This window comes from Lepisosteus platostomus, chromosome 4 (assembly GCF_059453375.1).
Source record: "Lepisosteus platostomus isolate fLepPlt1 chromosome 4, fLepPlt1.hap1, whole genome shotgun sequence".
Classification (NCBI taxonomy): domain Eukaryota; kingdom Metazoa; phylum Chordata; class Actinopteri; order Semionotiformes; family Lepisosteidae; genus Lepisosteus; species Lepisosteus platostomus.
The window spans coordinates 46,472,811-46,493,551 of record NC_142614.1 but is presented as its reverse complement, the minus strand read 5'-3'; the positions used below and the strand labels follow the sequence as shown (position 1 = coordinate 46,493,551).

Genomic DNA, 20,741 nt, shown 5'->3' with positions numbered 1-20,741 from the left:
CTCCTGCAACTCTGTACTGGATGAAGTGGTCTAGAAAATGTATAGATGGACTTGTGACACTTGAACAATATATCATATTCTTTTCATATTTTAACATTGGAGCTCTAACACTCTACTAACTCCACTAACATTAAGGTCTTCTTTAATTTTGCTGCACCACATTATTTATCCATAATATCCCATGATGACTCAGCAATTAACCTTCATACAGTATGTTCGGATTGGAGTCAGACTTGGATTCATGTTAGACTGATATACAAATGAGTCTATAAACCTGTATACCTTGTGATGCCGCGTGGGGTGGCTCATAGTAGAGGCACACAGGTTCTGCGTTGATTGATTGTACAGCTTTTCTCAACAAACCTACTTGATTTAGCTAGATACTTCACTTTAATTCCACAGCCTTTTTTTAGAAGATAAGATTAACAACATGGAAAATCTTAATTGGGAATATACTGTATAGTAAAAATGCAATTAAATCAAGATAAGCAATGACAAAAGCAACATTCGCTAGGAAGAAGGAATTACCATAATGATAAACACATAACTGAGGAAAAAGATCGACAAGACATTGATCTGGAGTGTATATTTTTGCACAGTAGGAAAGTGTACTCTTAAGAAACAAAGACAAGATGGGAGAAATTTGAAATATGGATATGGCAAAGAATGTTAAAAACACTGGCTGGATAAATATTATGTCAAATGAGGAAGTATTGCACAGAGTATATATGAAAAAGGAAGTTAATGGACACTGAAGGACAAAAACAGAAAAGCTGGACTGGCGGCATTCTGCTCATCAATCAGTAGCTCAGAGCTGTAGATTGAAGATGATTGAAGGCAGAATGAAAGGAAGAAGAGAGCACTACAATACTGAGATACATGCAGGGTCAAAGAATTTAAAGCCACCTGTAAGAAAACACAATGTTTTGCATGGAGGAAGGACAGCAACTAAAACTCCGTGGCTGAAAATCTGATGTACGTGATGATGAACATTGCCATGAATCATCATGATTCAATGTTTATAATTTGTGTAATGGTGTAATGTTGAAATTTGATGTAAATCACCTCAAAGGGATGTTACAAATAAAAAGCATTGCTCCTAAAACAAAATATTGAAATATGCTGAAGAAGATACTAGGTGCTGCATGTGCTCAAGTTAGCTATCATATTACTCCTGATAATCGCCTAAAGGTTGACAAACCACACCTAGGTATGGTTTCCTTATGAAGTGGCCAGCTGGTTTTTCTATCCCTGCTGAAGTGAAATTTACTTTCTATCCCCCACATCATGTCTTCACCGCTCCCGAAACCCCTTTCAGAATCACACTGAAATTCATATTTCTGAGCTGTCTCATGAAAGGCAGTCAAGTATGTATTGAATACATTAACTTTTTCAGAAGAAAGGCATTCATTCATAATGAAGTAGAGTGCTCCATGGAGCTAAGCTATTTTCTTATACTCTGGCAGTAAGTATTATATAGCTGATATGTACACAGCGTGATACATCTAAGTGGTACTTCACAGCTAGGTCTGAGAGATATTTAAGAATTCTTAAGAAATGCAGAGTTTTGACAATGCTGAATTGGCTGAATCAGGGGTTGGGGCTTTGGTTTGTCAATCCAGCTGAACGTATTCCTCAGCAGGAACACAGGGTTACATATTAGCAGTCTTAATTCAAGCATGCTACATTATCAAGGACAAAAACTTGTCACAACACATAGGTGCTTAAAAAGCTCAATTTTGTTACTGCATACTTTAAACAGCACTTGCTAGCCAGAGTGTCTCTGAAATGTTGCTACTGTTTCTCACTCAGCTAGCTTTACTAAGATAATATTGAATAGAAATCTTAGAGTTGTCCTTTAACTTTATCAAAAACCACAAAGGAGAATTATTAAGCAAAATCCCTACTGTATGTTCTTGACATGCAAATTAAAATCTCTAAATGGTAGCCCAGGTTGCTGATATTCTATACTACTTTTTAGGCATTTTCCACTATTTTGTGGATATTCCTCAGGCCCATTCCACTCAACACTGTCTATGAAATAGTTCCAAGGGAATAGATATAGACAATAGGAATGGATATCCAGGCCACAGTCAGATATTCAAGCAATAACAATCCTACCTTCCTGGCATTTTATCCTCTTATATTGAAAGCTCTTGACCAAGCCTGTCTAAAACATTTAATAAGAGACATACAGTAACTGTTTTGACAATTGAAAGTTTTCATCTTTTCAAACCTTTTCTTTGTTGTCTTTATTAATTGACTCATTAGGGGTATATGCCCTGCTTTAGTTCTTTATTAGTCATAGCTGTAAGCATTATTACCATTATATATAATTTTGATATTGTTACTGCTCTGACTGTCATAACCATAAACACACTATTCCAGATGTTGGAAACAGCTATACATTAACAGAGCTTAGCCATACTACCAATGTAATAAACTACATTGATAGTTTAGCTAAGTTTTACCTATTTCCTGCAGGTTTACGTTTCTGAAGATTTGTCTATACTCACTTTTCTTGCTTTGCCCCATATTAAATCTAATAAATTAAATAAATTAGTGGCAATCTTTGAATCAAAATAATATAGTTTATAAATTTTAATACTCATTTTTGTATTCAATGTAGTTATGTTATTGACCTAACAATACAATTCAGTTTGCTAGAATAATGTTGTATATTTTATCTAAAATACTTTTTGTTCCCATGTAATGAGGTAATTGAAGTGTTTGAAGTTAACTTTAATATTAATCTGTGGATAGAAAGGCACCATGGGGATATGTAATTGTATGTTCAAGTTCATATCATACAAAAAAAAGAAAAAATATTCATACCATACCAGGATCTACATTTAATTTATATTTGGATCCCATAAATAATGTTTGACAGGTTTAATCAGAAGAAGAAAAATGTTTTGGGCTCCAGAAGAATTCTTGTGAAATACAATATGTTGTTATTATTAAACATCATGTTTCACAAGTAATAGCAGCATCAGAAAATTAGTTCTGACTGTTTATTCACAACTTTGTCTTAACCGGCTTGGTCGCAGGATGAGAAAGTTTGGACTCCAGGTGAGGAGGCGAAGAGTTAAACAAGGGGTAGCTGCAAAGGTGGAGATGAGATGGAGGCGGAGGAGAGATACAAAAAATAAAACAATTGTGAGGAAGAGAGATGGACTTACTGTTGTTATTTATAGCACACCAGGAAGTGATGTCATGAAGACTACATGTTACAGCAGCTGAGGTGAAGCAGAACCTGGTCACATTCCTTCCCAATTCCTCATCAAAAGAATTATATTTCATTGCATTATTTATCTTGGTGCTCACCATTCACATTACTCAACTTTCCAAGTAATTGATGTTTACCTTTCCTGACCACTGATACCAGTGATGATGCTCATACAGTAGTACTGTAAGTTGAAATTAAGTGTCATGATTACACTTGAGTGTTCTTTGTTGATAATGATAGGTTTTGGTAAAGTTTCCTGCCTGAACACCTTAACCACTACTGAACTATTTATTGTGATGACACAACTTTTTTAGGTTTAATATGTCCCTTATGAAACCCTAGTATGGGCGGATATTAAGATTTGCTGTAACACTGTGCTTTCACTGCATGGTACTGCACTAGTCTACCTACATACAATGATTTTAAAAGAAGCATATATAATTTTAAGGTATTTACAAACATATTATTATGCTCAGAATTTGGTTCTCCCCTTGCGCCTGTATGTATTATTCTTGTAACGTTTGTTTTAGCCTTTCCTGTCAACTTTTAGAAGAGTTGATATGAAGTTTAGTGTTTTTGGATTAAAATAATTCCAGTATGAAACATAGAAACAAGGAAGTCAAGTCAAAAGCTTTTTATCACTAGCACAGTAAAATTGCTCAGAAGTTTTCCACTGTATATTGCTGAAAAAAAGACCTGGTAGGGATAGTTTTAAAAATTGAGACAAGGCATGAAATCGGTATTTCTTCAGTAAGCCATTTCTTGAATACACTACATTCTGTCTTCATGTTTCAAATTCACTGAAGCTTGGAAGACAGATTGATGTTGTCATCGCCGTCATCTGCGCCTCACACATCTAGTGATGAAAACTTGCTGAAATTTACTCGGGGAACAGCAGTACCTTGCTTCTCGCAAAGTCATTTTATTGCAGCAGATGTGCATTCAGAAAGCCAGCTAACAAAAAAGCAATGAATCCCAGCTGTGGCTCTCATCAAGTTTTCTATCAGGCTGCCATTCAATCATAAAAATAAGATGTGGAAAATGTCTATGTTTGTGTCTTTGTGTTTTTTCTTCCTGGATGCATTCCAGGTCTGAAACATGTCTTGTGACCTTGTGATGCTGTAGATTATTGATTATTCAGTGACCAGTAGTCTTAGTAGTCTTCCAAGATTTCATTGCAGTCATGGACTGCTGTATGATGTAATCGCAAACATTGCAACCATTGCAATATGTTGGGAAACTTTGTGACGATAACTAGCAAAATCGGGTCATATCGAATTAACCTAAATATCCTTTACAAACAGAGTGTTGTAAAGGAGGCTAAGAGCATTATGGAGTGTGCGGTTCTCTCCCTGCACTGTAAGCTGACGCTACTCCCATCTGGGAGACGCCTCTGTGTTCCCTGATGAAATGGTAATGGTCTCGGGAAATCTTTCATGCCCTCTGCAATCTCAAACTCAAACAATGTAAAGTAACTCTCTTATCTCTTAAAACACTGCTGCACTGTCTTCTTTGTTGGTAACATTTATCTGTCTTTGTTGTATTGCTGTAAAGGACTGTGCTGTGAAACAAATTTTCCCCGGGGCATAATAAAGCTTGAATTGAAATCCCTGACCTCCCTCAACGTCCCTCCAGAAATTCAACATTTTGTTTCCTCTGCCTGTAAGAGATAAATAAGTGTCACTATAGTGGCATATATTTAAAGACATAACCTCATATATCCTTTATACTGCATCCATAAATGCCATACTGCAGTGTCATTGATTTGGCCAAATACGTCAAATCTAAATAGCAAGTAAAACGTGAGCAATAGATACAAGATTAATACTAAGTTTCCAATATTAGAAGTGACACACTGCAAAAATTAAAATCTTTTTTAGCAAAGTATGTGATCTCCCTGAGCTCCAAATACCCTGTGGCTGAACAACTAAACAGACATAAAAATGCTCATGACAACATGCTTCACACATGTTGGCTACCTCCAGGTCTGTCAAGGGCAAACGATATTCCGCAGTGAATTAAATGCTATTACCACTTTCTCTTTTACCACTGCCAACTTACATATTCCCTGACCCATAGAAGATGGCAATTGTGTCTACCAGATGTCAACATATTACCCCTGAACAGCCTTCAAAGGGGCATTGTCTTCATTCAGATTGTGAGCTACTGTGCAGATGACTTCAGGTGTGTTGACTCTCTGCATTCCAGGATATGACCTGTTTCTCACTAAGCCAGTTCCTTGGTGCCTCTGGAGTTGTCTGCTGATTCTAATTCTCAGCTCATTCTCCTCGTAAAAAAATCTCACAGGCTGCCTTAAATTCTGTTGACAGAAACAAGGAGATTTTCATTACTCAAGCAGGCTGTGATCATATATTTTGCATTTCCTGTGTTAATTATAATAATGCTTTTCTTAACATGGCTGTTTCTAGAGATGCTTTATCAACTTGTGTAGGTAAATTGGAATGTTTGGGAATTTCAATTTTTCAAAAAAATGCATCCTGTGACAAAACAAATTGAAAAGACAAGTACTTCATGGAATACACTGTTGCAAGATTTTTTTTTCAAATGAGATGCACTGAAGTTGCTACAGTATTCCCCAAAAAAGGTTTTCAAGTTAACTTAGGTTTTCTTCATATTTTTATAATCATAACCGTTACTTCTCCTTCTTTCAAGAGAAGCATGCTACTTATCAATATCAATATGAAATATGGTTAATTTATTTACAATGGGTTAACTTAAACCATGTCATTTATCTGTGATGAAATGTATCAAGTACATTTAAAGGGGGAGAGGTGGTGATGGAGCAATATTAGAAATTTTTAAAATGGTAATTTTTTTAATATACTGTATGTGTCATATGAAATTAGCAACAATGCTGTTTTTATATTGACGAATGTTAGGGATGTTCAAGATTTTGCTGGTTCATTCTATTTTGTTGGGCTAGAGAAGCAATGGTTGATGAAACAATACTTTTTTATAAAACCTTGTTATGTAGCAGGACAGTTCCATTTTAATGAAGAAACCTGCTGTAAATACAATTTCATGTTTAACACTGAGACGTGGAGGCACAAAAAAAACGTGACTTGTGAGTGTCTCAAATGCAAGTCACAAAAATAATGAGCACTAAGTGAAACATCTTCCGTCACAAATTTCTTCTAAACCAAGTTCAAAACTAATTTACCTGACACAGAGGCAATGCAACTTACCCCATCAATAAAAACAGACGCTTCTACATTTTCACAATACATTTAAGACCTAGAAATGTAACACTGTGGTGTCATCCGGACATACTGTATACCCTTTGCTTCTAAAACTGGAGTATCTGAGAGAGTATGGTTATTCATCTCAGTATTTACACCCAGAATGCCACTTGATACCCATTGGCATAACTGTCGTTTACCTCAGCAAGTTCAAGACATATCCTGTTGTCAGCCTCCATAGGCTGTATGAGGGCACATTATGGTAAATTGAATTTTAACTGAACTGAATAGTTCTGAGACAAGCATGCATTGTAAGTTCTGTCTTTGTCTTTTACTTTGTCCCAGAAGGATTCAAGGATCAGCCAGTCATTGCTGATTTTCCATGCCAAGCTTCGAGGTTCTGAAATATGAGTAGAGATTGATTAGGATACTTCTATCCTAAAGCTTCACATTTGAGAGAGAAGCAAACACCATTTGGTACTTTTCAGTTCGCAGTTTCTTACAACTGTATTTATAAAAGAGGCCTAGAAAGACTATGTTCCACAAATTGGATAGCAAGTTTTGTTATCACTAGTAAAAGGGTGAAACAGACCAGCATATACTGTAGATGGAAAACATTGAATTTTGATTAAGCCAGCTGTGATAAAGAGTTACAGTAGGTGTTTATGTTATGTTTATGTTGGTTAGCAATATTAACGTTCAAAGTGCTGAATTAAAATCTATGAAAATTCTACATTGTCCTCGACCTCAATTAGAATAAAGTGTGCTCCAGAGAAGAGAGAACAGACATATTAATGGAATTAAAGAATGTGAGAGGCTAAAAGAAGAACTGATTTGTATTAGTCTTAAGCACAGAAAACTACAAAATGGGCTGATTCAAAATATTTAAGTGCATAGCCAAAATCAACCCAACGGTTTTTGTCAGAATCAACAGTTAAACTCAAACCAGAATACATAAATTAAGTGCACTTAAACATTGTGAATAGGAGGCACTTTTGTACATGCAGAATTGTAGGAGTATGGAAAAAAACGCCCAGGCATATTTTCAAAGCGGATTTGCAAGTCTCTCCCAAAACGCTCCTGAATGACATCTTCAAATCACTTACAGTAGCATCGAACAACCAAATGAGTTCAATGGTCTGAAGGGCCTGGTCTTGTTTGTTACTTCTCTCTTGTTCCCATGATGCTCAAACAGACCAAAGAGGATCCACAATTGTTTTTTAATTAGAATTAGTCATCTCATTTATAAGTTTATTAAAGTTCAATCATTAAATCAACAATTATTACTTGGAATGAAACATGGAAATATCTCATAGTTTGCTTATTTTGTTTCCTCTTGCAGACTGGTGAAGAGGACAGACTTGCTTCGTAATCCCCTGGCCAGAACTCTAGCTTGATCCCTAGTCCATTCCTGTAGGAACTCTACAGCTGGGTTTTGCTCTAGCACGATGGATGATACATACAGAGACAGGACTTCACTGGTTAAGGGGGCAAAGGACATTGCCAAAGAGGCTAAGAGGCAGGCAGTGAAGAAAGTGAGCCGGGCCGTGGACAAAGCCCAGGACGAATATACCCATCGTTCCTACAGCCGATTCCAAGACGAAGAGGAAGATGATGACTACTACTACCGGCAGGATGGAAACTACTCTGGAGCAGCCAATGACGAGGAAGGCTCCAGCGACGCCACCGAGGGCCACGATGAGGAGGACGAGATTTATGAGGGCGAGTACCAGGGTATCCCCACCACGGGGCAAACCAAGGAGAACCAGGTGGCTCTTGGGCAGCCAGTGCCAAATGAGTACAAAGACCGCCTTGAGCTGGAGACCGAGCGTAAAGCCGATGAGGAGGAGCTGGCGCAGCAGTATGAGCTCATCATCCAGGAATGTGGCCATGGGCGCTTCCAGTGGCAGCTGTTCTTCGTGCTTGGCATGGCACTCATGGCCGATGGGGTGGAGGTGTTTGTGGTGGGGTTTGTGTTGCCCAGTGCAGAGACAGACATGTGCATCCCTAACTCAGGATCAGGTTGGCTAGGTAAGTGACTTTCTCTAACCTTGTTTTGGAACAGCGGTATTTGTCAGTGTGCCATGACATAGTCCCATGTATCTGCCTTAGCTGAACAATTAACCGTTGCTAAGTGGCATTTTTAAAAAAATGTTTACACTTTTCAGCAGTTTAGCATATACTGTATGTTGGTTTTGTGTATATGCAGTTTGTGCAGAGGTTTTATTCAGAATAATGAACTAATTACATGAAGTTCAACTCCCAGGTAGATTATAAAAGTCTCTCACATACGGTGCCTTGCAATAGAGTTTGCAAAAGATAGAGCTTGAGCAAGTTTACAAAAAATAATAGATGCAAGTTTCACCTTCCCGGTGTGCAAAGCTGGAAATCCAAAAGGGCAACAAGAAATGTTTTCAAGGGTGGTTCCAAAAGTGCGTTCAGTGGTGACTCAAGGTGGGATGGATGATTCAAGGGATGAATACAGTACTTATGCAATCATCATATTTTACTTACTGTGCAGTATTTTTCTGACATTTAACGTTTTTGCTAAGTGCTCAGTTTGAGCATTCAGCACTCAGTTAAATTATTTTGAATAAAAATATTCACTCTAAAAGAAGCCAAGGTAAATGACAGTGTCAGTATACAGTATATCAAAGAGATAGTATAAAGTTTTTATGATTTGCTCCATTCTGATCTTTTACCTTAAGAAAATAAATAATATGACACTTTTTTATACTGATAGTAACTGATTGTACACAGTCACCTTTTTCTTTGATTCAGTTTTTTGCTTCCTTGTTATGAATCTAAAAAAATATTGACACAGGGATTCAGCCCTCTTACTGGACTTTTATTCTAGAATAAAATAGTAGAAAATGAAATGAAGTGGATAGTAAACTATTCAGTTTTTAAACATCTCATACATCAAGTAACCAAGAAATAACTGTGCTTTAAGCAGAGGAAATCAGAAATACTTTTTCTTTTGTAGTTTCATGAAGCTTATAGCTAATTTTTTTTCACAGCTGCTTCTTCAAATGGTTAAGCTGAGCTTTGCAGATGACATTTTTAATGTGTATTTGCATTGGGTTTGGTACAGGTCATTCGTTGTCATGGCACCAAGCATTGCCAGACAGTAGTAGGAGGCCACATGAGTAAATCATCTGCATATTTTTTTATGACAGTAGGGTGTGTGTGTTTATGTAAAATAAAATAAAATGGTTGTAGGCTGGATGCAAAACATGAAAATGTCATGGAAAATAATTGTTTGATTTGAGGATAGATATCCTGGACTTAGTTTTAAATGAAATGCTGTATTGAGTTCATGATTCAGTTTCAGGGTTATCAAGAGAGTGTGTTTAATTCAGGTTTCATAAAGTGTTGTTGGTAATATCTGGAATTATTTAATAATTAATAATAATTGCTTACACTTATATAGTGCTTTTCTGGACACTCGACTCGAAGCGCTTTACAGATAATGGGGACTCCCCTCCACCACCACCAATGTGCAGCATCCACCTGGATGATGCGACGGTAGCCATAGTGCGACAGAACGCTCACCACACATCAGCTATTAGTGGGGAGGAGAGCAGAGTAATGAAGCCAATTCATAGATGGGGATCATTAGGAGGCCATGATTGATTAGGGCCAATGGGAAGTTTGGCCAGGATGCCGGGGTTACACCCCTACGCTTTTCGAGAAATGCCCTGGGATTTTTAATGACCACAGAGAGTCAGGAGTTTACATCAAATCCGAAGGACGGCATCTGTATCCCTGTCACTATACTGGGGCATTAGGACCCACACAGACTGCAGGGTGAGCGCCCTCCGCTGGCCCCACTAACACCGCTTCCAGCAGCAACCTTAGTTTTTCCCAGGAGGTCTCCCATCTAGGTACTGACCAGGCTCACACCTGCTTAGCTTCAGTGGGCTGCCAGTTGTGAGTTGCAGGGTGATATGGCTGCTGGGTAGCCCAAGACTCGATGATGAAAGAATTCTAATCAGTCTATCCATTTTCTAAATGCTTTATCCAATACATGTAATGGAAGCTGTTCCAGGCTCCCGTGAAGTGTAGTTCAGGACCCTATGCAGACAGTATAATCCAGAAGTAAGTGGAGAAGGACATCAGGGGAAGGTACAGCAGGTTAAGTGCCGGTTGACAGACAGGGGGGCGTGGCATCGGTGATCCAGTGGTCGGGGGGCGTGGCTCTGGTAAACAAGTTCAGACAGTCCAAGGGGAAAATCCGGGGTGTGGTCCAAGATACAAAACCGCGTGATCCGCGTGACAAACAAGGTGAAAATCCAGAACGGGATCCGAAACAGGGACAGGGACTAAAACCAAGGTAACGAGGCCAGGTGCTCCAAGCCTCAGACTCAGATAGTCAGGATGCCGTGATGAAGCCTATGCAGTTGGGTCTCTCCTGGACCCGCTGGTAGATGGGCTTCTGGGCGTCCATCTCCCAATGCTGAGCCAGGAATAGCAAGAGCGCCAGGCTTAAATAGTGAGACAAAACAGGAGGCAGGTGCACATAATCAACTAAAACACGAAAGGGTTGGAGCGCCCTTAAGAGGAGGGATGACAATCGTAACACTACAGTGTTGCTGGGGGAGCTGCAGCAGAAACTGGCAGGCACAATCTGGATGGAACACCAGTCCATCACTGAGCACACATGGACACTAACACACCAGGGCCAATTCTCCCAGAAGTCAATTAACCTACCCGTATGTCTTTGGACCATGGGGTGGAGACCCATGCAAACACGGGGAAAGCACACAAATTCTGTGCAGATACTGTAGCACCTCAAAAATTAAACCCAGTGTCACAGCACCATGAGGAAACAGTGCTAACCACTATGCCACAGTGTCACTTATTCAAACACTGTACTGTATATACAGTATGGGGAAAAAGAAAATGAGGCAATTTTCTCAAAGAAGCTGCATGACAATCAGAAGTAATTCAGGTAGCCAACTGCAGTGTGTTTTAGGTAGGAAAACAGGAAGAAGCTGCACACCTTTTGAACAATGAAGGATAATTGCATCCAGTTAGGTAACTCAGTTTGAATTGTTTTCTAGTCAGTCCAGTCCTCTGTTGGGCATCATTTACAGAAACACTTGACAGGCTGAAGAGATCTATTTGAAAGAATGGAGAAAATAATTAACATGAAAAAGGAGTTCTGTTATTTTACACTTTCACTCTAATTATCATTAATGAGATATATTATGATATGTGAATGTGAAATATAGTGAGTTTTATTGTTTATTTTAAATTCCTTGGAAAAATGCTTACATTGGTCAGATATGTGTTGCCAATAACATAAAAAATATGAACATGAGTGGTATCAGTTGGTTATATAGTACATATGTACAGTATTCAAAAAGACGAAGGGCAGAAGTATTTACTGTATAAACCACTGTCAATGGTTTACCTGTTAAAAACAGTTAATGACTTTAATTTACGGAGTTTGTAACAAATGTTAATGACAGACAATAATAACAACAAAGCATTTAAATTTGATAGTTTTGTTTAAACGACATACTTTTTTCTTTTAAATGAGAACATTTTGCATTTAAATGACATTTTCATAGTACATGCGATAGTACTCTTAACACATCGGCATTGCCAAAAGGACTCTGCATTAATCTTTTACTCTGTTGGCTACAGTTTGTATGCTAATCTAGAATTGTTTTGCATGTTGTGAATAACATCTCACCCTACATGTATGTCTTTACATTCCTGTCTGTAGCTGTATGATACACAGACTTCTGTTTGTGTAGACACAGGAATACTGTCTATTTATTCTCCCTTCACATGACACATTTAAAAAATTCAAAAGTATTTGATGTACAGTAAGTATAGACTAAAAGCTTTAGATGTTTTTGTATTTAGAGATTCAATGATCTACTTACAATAACAGTAACAGTAAACCAACAGTAATTCTAAGTTTAACTGTCAAGTATTTTGTTCATGTTTAAAGATTGGTCAAAAACATTGAAGTACATACTGTACTGTATTTCTGCAGTATCAGCTGAAGATTTGTAAAACAATGTCTTTTCTGCTATTCACAGAAAAGAAAAACACACATTTAACTCAGGAATGCTCACTCACAAGGTGTTCTACTAAATGTATACAAAAGACAGTACACATGCACAAAGAGGAGTGTGACAATATTCTTCTGTTGTTATAGCAATGCTATTGTGCAAGGGACAATATTATTGCAATATATTGCACATTTTCACAATCATTGAAAGATATTTATATATATGCAGACAACACAATCCGGGGGGGGAGTGAAAAAAACACAGGGAAAGGGCATGCAAGGGGGCTGGAAGGAAAACAGGGGGTGTGTCCATGGTGCACTGGTGTTCGGAGGAGGTGTGGCCGAGGCAAACAGTCCAAGAGAGTCTGAGGCCATGAGTGAAGGAAATGTCCAAGACCGGGTAATCCATCTTGACAGACAAACAAAGTTAAAAGCCGGAGCAGGATCCGGCGGAGGGTCGGAGCAATAAAAAGGGGGTAACGGGACTAGATGCTCCCTGATCCCGGACCCAGATGGTCAGGACGCCGTTGTGAAGCCTATACCGTCGAGTCGCTCCTGGACTCGCAGGTAGGCGGGCTTCCGGGCGTCCATCTTCCAAAGCTAAGCCCAGAGTAGCAGGAACATCTGGCTTTTATAGCACAGGGCTGGAACCAGAGGCAGGTATGGGAAATGAGTATAAAACAAGGAAGGCCTTAAGAGGAGGGGTTTACAATCGTGACATTAATATAACCATAAAACAAATAAAATACAAAATATTTGAATATACAGAGAGCTTCTTGTTGAATTTTATACCAGCACACAGTTACTACAATATCAAAAGTTAGCAACTTTAAACCCTGGTTATAATTGTGTTAACAATTTAGTAATATAGCCATTTGAAGAACAGCCCAACTGTACTTCATAACACTTGTTTGACTGATAATTGTTCTCTTTGTGTTTTTTCCTAAATAAAGCCATTCAAATAAATAAATCAATCATAAATCTACAATAATAAACCATTTTAATGTATATATAAATATAGGAACCCATTTTCTGAAAGGAGTATTATGATGCAACAAGTAATAGGTTTATTCCATGCTAAAAAAGAGATGAAAGAAAATACAATGTTTTGGCTGTGGAGCCTTCTACGGTGATGTCTCAAAAAACTGTGCAAAACTTTTGGAACCTATTAGTTAAATAGAACTGTATTATATGGGTTCACACATCATTCTAAAATATCCCCCCTCAGTGAAATCCAGCCTTTAAACTTGTCATCTTGTCTTCTCTCTGACCTACTCCTGCTCTGGTCTTTCTTGAGAAGGTGCCCAATTGGATCTAGTCAGGGTGATTCAGGTACTTTCATTCTGCCTTGCAGACACTGTGCTGCGTTTCTCTCCATTGACCTCTTCTTTTCACACCCTCTTAGTTTCCCTTTTAAGAGTACCTGGTCTGAAGGGTATGTGGTCATGAGGGGTATGAGTTCAACCCTTCTGGCAGAAATGATGATCAACACAGGGTGAACAGCGAAGGACTCATGATATTTCCTGTACAAGCCTTCCCTGGGAAGAGAGGTAGTTCATGCCCATGTCCTGTTGTCCAGAATAAAAACAAAGATGTCGGGCTCCCAGGTGCTTCCACTATTAAAGGGACATACTCAGCCTGCAGGCTGAGCTCTGTGCTCTGAAGATCGTGCAGTATGTGCTTTAAAGTGACATATGCTGTGATATATTAATAAGAAACACCATTCTTCTTGTATAACATAGTCTGGTGCAGCAGCTGAATAGAAACAAGTGGCTTCAGTATATTTACACAGACTGACCACAGAAACATCATTCTAAACACAGTATGCAGTATATAATTATGGAAGCAGTATACAGTACTTGTCACAGTACACAACTGTAGATTTATATGGGCTGACTAGAAAAAAACTTAAAATCAGATAAATGAAATACAATTAAACAAATGCTTTGAGCATAAGCCTTTTCAGTCTTTCTACACTTTGACACCTGCCACACTTTTTACCTGTTTACCTATTCAACAGCACTTACAATATCACTGTGTAGTTTCATTGTTGTTCCGCTTCACAGAATCAGTGATTTCTCACAGGTTTCCATGACTGCTTTTCTTGCATCAACAGGGTTCATTAATGTGCATGTGGTGCATCAAATAAAATGAAACAAAAATCAGGATACCGAGTCCTAGGGAATCATACAAGGTCATTGAACCCATAGAGACGAATCCATATTTAGCACATCTTTTCTGCAAATTAGCATCTGATTGTGTCTTGACTGACCTCAGAACATAACACACTTTATAGTGGACATATGGGAACAAATGTTCTCCCCCTTAAGGTCTGATGTGCAGCGAAGCGTTAACTGAAAAATGTTTACGTCAATGGTGTTTTACCAAGCACAATTTCATACTCTCACCTACTGTTGAGAAAGATAAATAAAATAGAATTATTCTACAATTGCTTTGGAACAGAATTCCCAGTCACATGTTGTCTCATAAGGTGTTTTCAGGATTTATGTTGGAATAGTTAAGAAGAACAGTTTAGTCCAGTTCATGTGGTTTTATAGAAACGTAATTTAATAAAAATTCTATTAACAAATGTTAATTAAGTCATACAATTAAATGCTTTGTTTTTGTTGAGTCACTGGTTTTACTCAGAACGCTTCACACATTCAGTGACTCAGTCCTACAGTACAGTCTTGTGTCGAGCTATGAAAACTACAAAGTGATCCGTTTTGAATTCTCTATTTCAGAGGAGTGAACATTATTTTATTTTTAACTTAGATGGATGAAGACTTCAGAATGATATCCTTTCAAAGTGTCCTTAATTTGATTGTATTTGGAACACAATTTTGTAATACTAAGAATCTTTACAACAAGAGAAATATCATATTTAATGTTAACAGAATCTGTTTAAGGCATCTTGTGTTTTCATTAGATGGGATTTTTGAAGTAAATCAAGAAGATGAATAGGAAAATACTACAATTTAAAACAAATGAAATACAGACCTGAAGCTTCACGGGCTTGTGAGCATAGCGTGTGGAGCATCCAAAGGGGTCCAGAGAGATCTTGTTGCACAACTGGTGGAATTCAGCTAGCCTGCACTTTCCATTATAGCAGAGGCTGCCCTTTACAATTCAGTACATCAAGTACAGAGAAACCGCTTTTCCATCTTTGGCACAGTAACATGTAGTAGGCATACCTCTAGATTAGCTAGAATTAGATGCATCATTGTCAGCACGGGGCCCATTGCTACCCAAGGTATAGAGGGTGAATGGAAAAAGTCTGCGTACTTGAAGTCAAGTGATTAGGCCATCCCTATAAAGAGCTGCTCATTAATGTACAGTATGTTTGGTAAAGAACCCATAAGATCTCAAAACACGATTTGTCCTTATGTGTTCTGTTTTATGTTTGGGACAATTGTGGGTTTGAAACTGATTGCAAATCATATGCCGTTAACTCTTTTTTACATTCAACCAACGAAAGGAGAACATTTTCCTTTGAAACAGCTGTTGTGTTATATATCCGTCCAAAGGTGTGAAATTGAGTATGAATCTCCCGGTACTCCTGAATCTCAGGTACTCCTGATACTTCCGTCACCTCTCACTTGTATTGTTTTTTTACTTTTCAATAATATTCACTGGAATGCTCTTTTACTGATATTCAGGCATCAAGACATTGGAATACGGGAGAAAATATTAAAGGAAAGCAAAACAGAAGCATTTATTATAGTTCCAGCATGACATATTTGAATTAAATACCCTAGAGCAGAGATTTAACAAAAAGTTTATAGTAGCCCCTGAGCTGCCTACTCCTGCAGTATGACACATACAGTAGGTACTTTAAAGTCTGGGAAGGTAGCGAGGCACCAATGTTTCTTTTATTTGTAGCATGAAAACTGTTTGTGTTGTTGTCACGGAACATGAGCTCTGATCTAATGGACTAAGTAGAAAAAAGTGTACTAAAGCCTCACAGCCACATGGGCTTTGAGAAAAGGGATTTGTTGCAGAGTTCAACTGGGTACCAGGAGCTAAGCTAGAAGCAGTTAAACTGGGACTATTTCTAAGGAAGTAAAGGTAAAAGCCACGTCAATTCATCTTACTGGTCAGTTGAAACTCTACAGAATGCCAGCAACCCTCCCTTTGTCAGCTTACGGATATAGTATTTTTCAATTGGTGTAAATCTTTCAAATGAACATAATGTGTTTACATTTTATTCCCTTGTGTTGTTTTCACATCCTATGCCATGAGTGCACATGCTCACATCGCAGAGTTCAATTGTGATTTATAAATATGCACAGACGCCTGTCGGGAAATTTGAAGCAAATCTTGTGGAACATATGTCAGAAAGCTTCTCAGGCATAACTTCCATCCTTACCTCACCACCAGGCAGTGAAAAGATGTGAATCCAGTGATAAACAACAGCAGTCCAGGATTTAATTATTTGAGATGCCAAAATATTTTTTGGCTGCGGAGCCTCAAAATAGGGGGATTTGCAGAAAACCGCTGAGCATTGTCACAACCCTAACCTAGGAATATCCATCTCTTTTCATTTCCTTCAGTCACCTTAAACTTCATCTCCTTTACCTTACTGTAATCATTTCTTTTAAGTCCATTTTATGACATCTACTTAAAGCATACTCCTGAAGTAATCAAAAATATCAAAACTACAGTGAAACTCACAGCGATGCTGAATATGAAGAGCAATCAGAAATCCAAAGCAATCAGGTGTTTACGTAGCACTCCTGTAAATGTGGTGTAGACCAACTGTACTGTATATTCCTCCTTGCAGATTTTTTTAAGCATTAATGTGCTAGTCTTTGCTTATTCTAGTATTATAGATCTTTGCAACGGTATGTTTAATATACATTCTGCAGCAGAAGGACTTGCAAAGATGTCTGATTTATGTAGCTGTAGGGGGTCTTTACTGATTCTTTTAGATTAAAACAAATATTGCAATTATTTTGATGTGTGTGAATGACACAAGATGTTTTCTTGTCACTCCTAGCACTTTTCTTCAAAAATCATAATGGGGTTTATTTGCACAGAGATCATTGAATTCAGCAAAGCTTGACATAATATTTAACAAATTTAATTACATACTGAATCAATTCAGAAAGAAGGGTAGACGAATATTAAATTTCCACTGCAGAAAATTGCTCTTTCCATATAACAGGTGACTGAGCATTTTACACCAGGCGCAGGTAAAATGAATAAAACAGAACTGGTTTATGTGCAGCTAATATAATTTTCTCCCTCTCAGAGGAAGCATCAAAGCGTGAAATCAGAAAAGACTCCATGATGCAGCTGAATGCTTCTGTTGGTTGTTAGTCTCTGGGGTCCATTCAGAGAATCTGACAGCACAAAGAATTTGTTCCATTCTCCCTGTGTTTCATTTCTTAACCTCGGTACCTTCAAAAAATGCTGATACAGGGAAAAAAGATTCAGCCTGCCTAAGACCAAAAACGTCACAAATAATTAACTATTTTTTCACAGTAATAATAATACCAGTGCAATTTTGCTCTAATGCTCTTTTCTTCTTCTTGTTTTATTCTTCAGTTAACAAAGTATTTTTTTAAACAATTCAAGATTTATGCTATTGGTTGACATAAATTGCTAGTGATATCATGTACAATCCAAGCTCTAGATTTGCTACAGGCTATAACATTATCATCCAGTTCAACAGATATTCTGTACAATTCTCGTCACATATTCTTGATTTTCAACTTTTGTGGTTTCATTTTCTGTGTACATTTTCACTCTTTGGTAAGATCAGTTTTGTTTAAATCATTATTGATAGATGCTTCATATTAAAATATGGTGCTATACAGAAACTGAGCACAAATAAGCCCGTCTTTTCAGTATTTTTACAGTTCTGACCTTTTCATTCCAAACTGTTTTAATTTAAATATCACAGCTTTGATTCAAATGCCTGTTAGTCTAATTTTAGTGTGATTTGTACTGTACATTTAAAACGTTTTAGGTACAGTAGATACAGTACTTTGACATATGTTCAGAATCCACCACACAACCTCCCTGGAAAAAGATACTCTTATCTTCCTTGTGAGTCCTCCTATGACGTTTGTCATTTCAGAGGAGACAGGAGAGGGAATACAAGCAAATGGAAAAAGACTAGCAGATCGCTGAGAAATTGATATCTGTTCAATTTCTGTTCAGAATGTTCAGCACTTCACTCTGTTTCTGATTGCTCTGGGCACCCTGGGGCTGATGCTCTATTGCTGTTCAGCTCATAAAAGTCCCCTTTCGCTTGAATTCAAAGTGTTCTGTTGTTGTAGATCGCAGTGTCCCCCCTCAGGTCCCACTGTGCAGAGCCATAAACCCCTCACCCTTCCGTCTATTCATGTTCTGGGGATATTGTGCTGTAGGAGGTACTTTTCTTTAGATTAGATGTCAATCAGAAAATCCTGACTACTTGGTGAAAGATCCCATGACTGAAAGAGTTGGGCATCTTACAGGATCTTCTCATGGCACACGGCACTCTGGGCTTCAACAGTCTGGCCTACCTAAAGTTCCCCCTTGAATCAGCTGGTGATCGTGACCTGGTCTGTGGTGTAGCGGGTCTGCTGACATACTGTATGTGAGAGTGGAGGAGAGTGGAGGAGATTACTGCACTTCAGTAGTGCATCAAGAGGACCCTTTCCTGTTTATGAAAAGTGCTATATACTGTAAATGCCAATTTTCTTAATGATCATTCATTATTAATCAATACTGTTAATGTATAAAGTATGACTACCGCATGCTTGACATACATCACTGTTTGACATTTCTTAAACCCAGATAAAAGACAAATGTTTATTTTCAAGGCTACAATGATGAAAGTTTGTTAGGGTGAATGAAAAATATTGAATATTTTGAAATTTCAGTTAAGAAGTAGACAGGTATTGAAATGTTACATTTACAGTGCAGCATAAGTAGACAGGTATTGAAATGTTACATTTACTGTGCAGCATAAGTGCATACAAAAAAATTGGAATGACACTGAGAATTTGTTTGTATAGAGCTAGCAGGAAGAGCATAAGGATTACAGTCACTGCAGCTGAAATGGTGCTTAGAGGTCTGAGGGAGTAATATCTGCCCCGTGGTTCGCTTCATCTCTGTTGTTTGTGTTCATTTTTTATGGTTCGAAAAGAAACAGACTGACATAATGTCAGTAGATTACCTAATTTAATTGGAATGTAAAGTTGCAACCCAGGTTTGGTGAGACAGGCACTTGATTGCTCTAATTTAGAAGAAAAAAATAGTGTCCCTGTTCTAAGAATAGCTGCATTGTATTCTGAGTTGAGGCTCTTGCAATCCCGGATAAGTTACCTCTCACCTGTTCCACAAACTAGACAGGGCTCATTAATCAAACCAACAGACAGTTTAAAGCACCTTCCCCACTACTCTTAATTTAACCATCATGCTCTGTGACATATTTTACATATCCTTAAAGTAAAATGCTATTTTCAGACATTCCCAATAAAAGTGCCATTGTTTCAGGTTCACAAATACTACAGTATATCGTGTGGCTGTACTGTATGTAATGTAAGAATCCCATGAATCTCAATAAATTCCATGCATTATATACTATATAAATACATAAATTCTTTATATATATCTGAATTAAACTTTATTAAATACATACCATAATCCAATAATACAATTTCAAGACACAGAGTGAGTCATTGTTTGTGCATAGTCACAAATATGAGCGCCAGCACAGCTACACTACATAGAACATTCATAAACCACAATAACGATCATCAAAACATCATAACATCATGATTCAATGGTGTGAGCATGAAAACAGATGACAACACCCAGGATTTTGGCAAAAGGTAGTGTTTTCTGATGAATCCCAGTTCTGTATCTTAGTCACCAACATATGAGTGCATATTTACAACCAAAACCATGAACAGTTCACTGAGGTCTGTGTAAAGGGAACAACATTGCATTCCCGATGAAAACTGTGGGAACAGTTCAGCATAATGTTGAGAACATTTTGAAAACTGCTCTACTTGTTAACTTGTTATTATAGTAACAGCAATGTCAGCAATAACAGCAAGCCTTAATTTTTCGAAATTACAACACTCGTTACTACACATCCAGGGTAGCTTTATACCTACGGGATTAACTGATGGCATGCACTTGCTACTCTATATATGGACCATTGCTTCATCAGCCACCTGGGGCAAGCAAATCAGCCACCTGGGGCAAAGCACATGTAGGTCACAACTACATCCAATTGTGTCACGCCTCTGGCAGATCTCTGTAGTCAATGTGGTCTTTT

The 20,741-nt window shown here is 37.9% G+C and overlaps 1 protein-coding gene across 1 annotated transcript in view; it reads left to right on the top strand.

Moving 5' to 3' along the window:
• Window positions 1-20,741, top strand: part of sv2ca (synaptic vesicle glycoprotein 2Ca) — a 101,302-nt gene that overhangs the window by 19,829 nt on the left and 60,732 nt on the right. Inside the window, exon 2 of the mRNA XM_088629645.1 lies at window positions 7,772-8,460. Within this exon, the coding sequence (XP_088485771.1) occupies window positions 7,878-8,460 (583 nt within the window). The 5' untranslated portion in view covers window positions 7,772-7,877. The remainder of the gene's footprint in view (window positions 1-7,771; window positions 8,461-20,741) is intronic.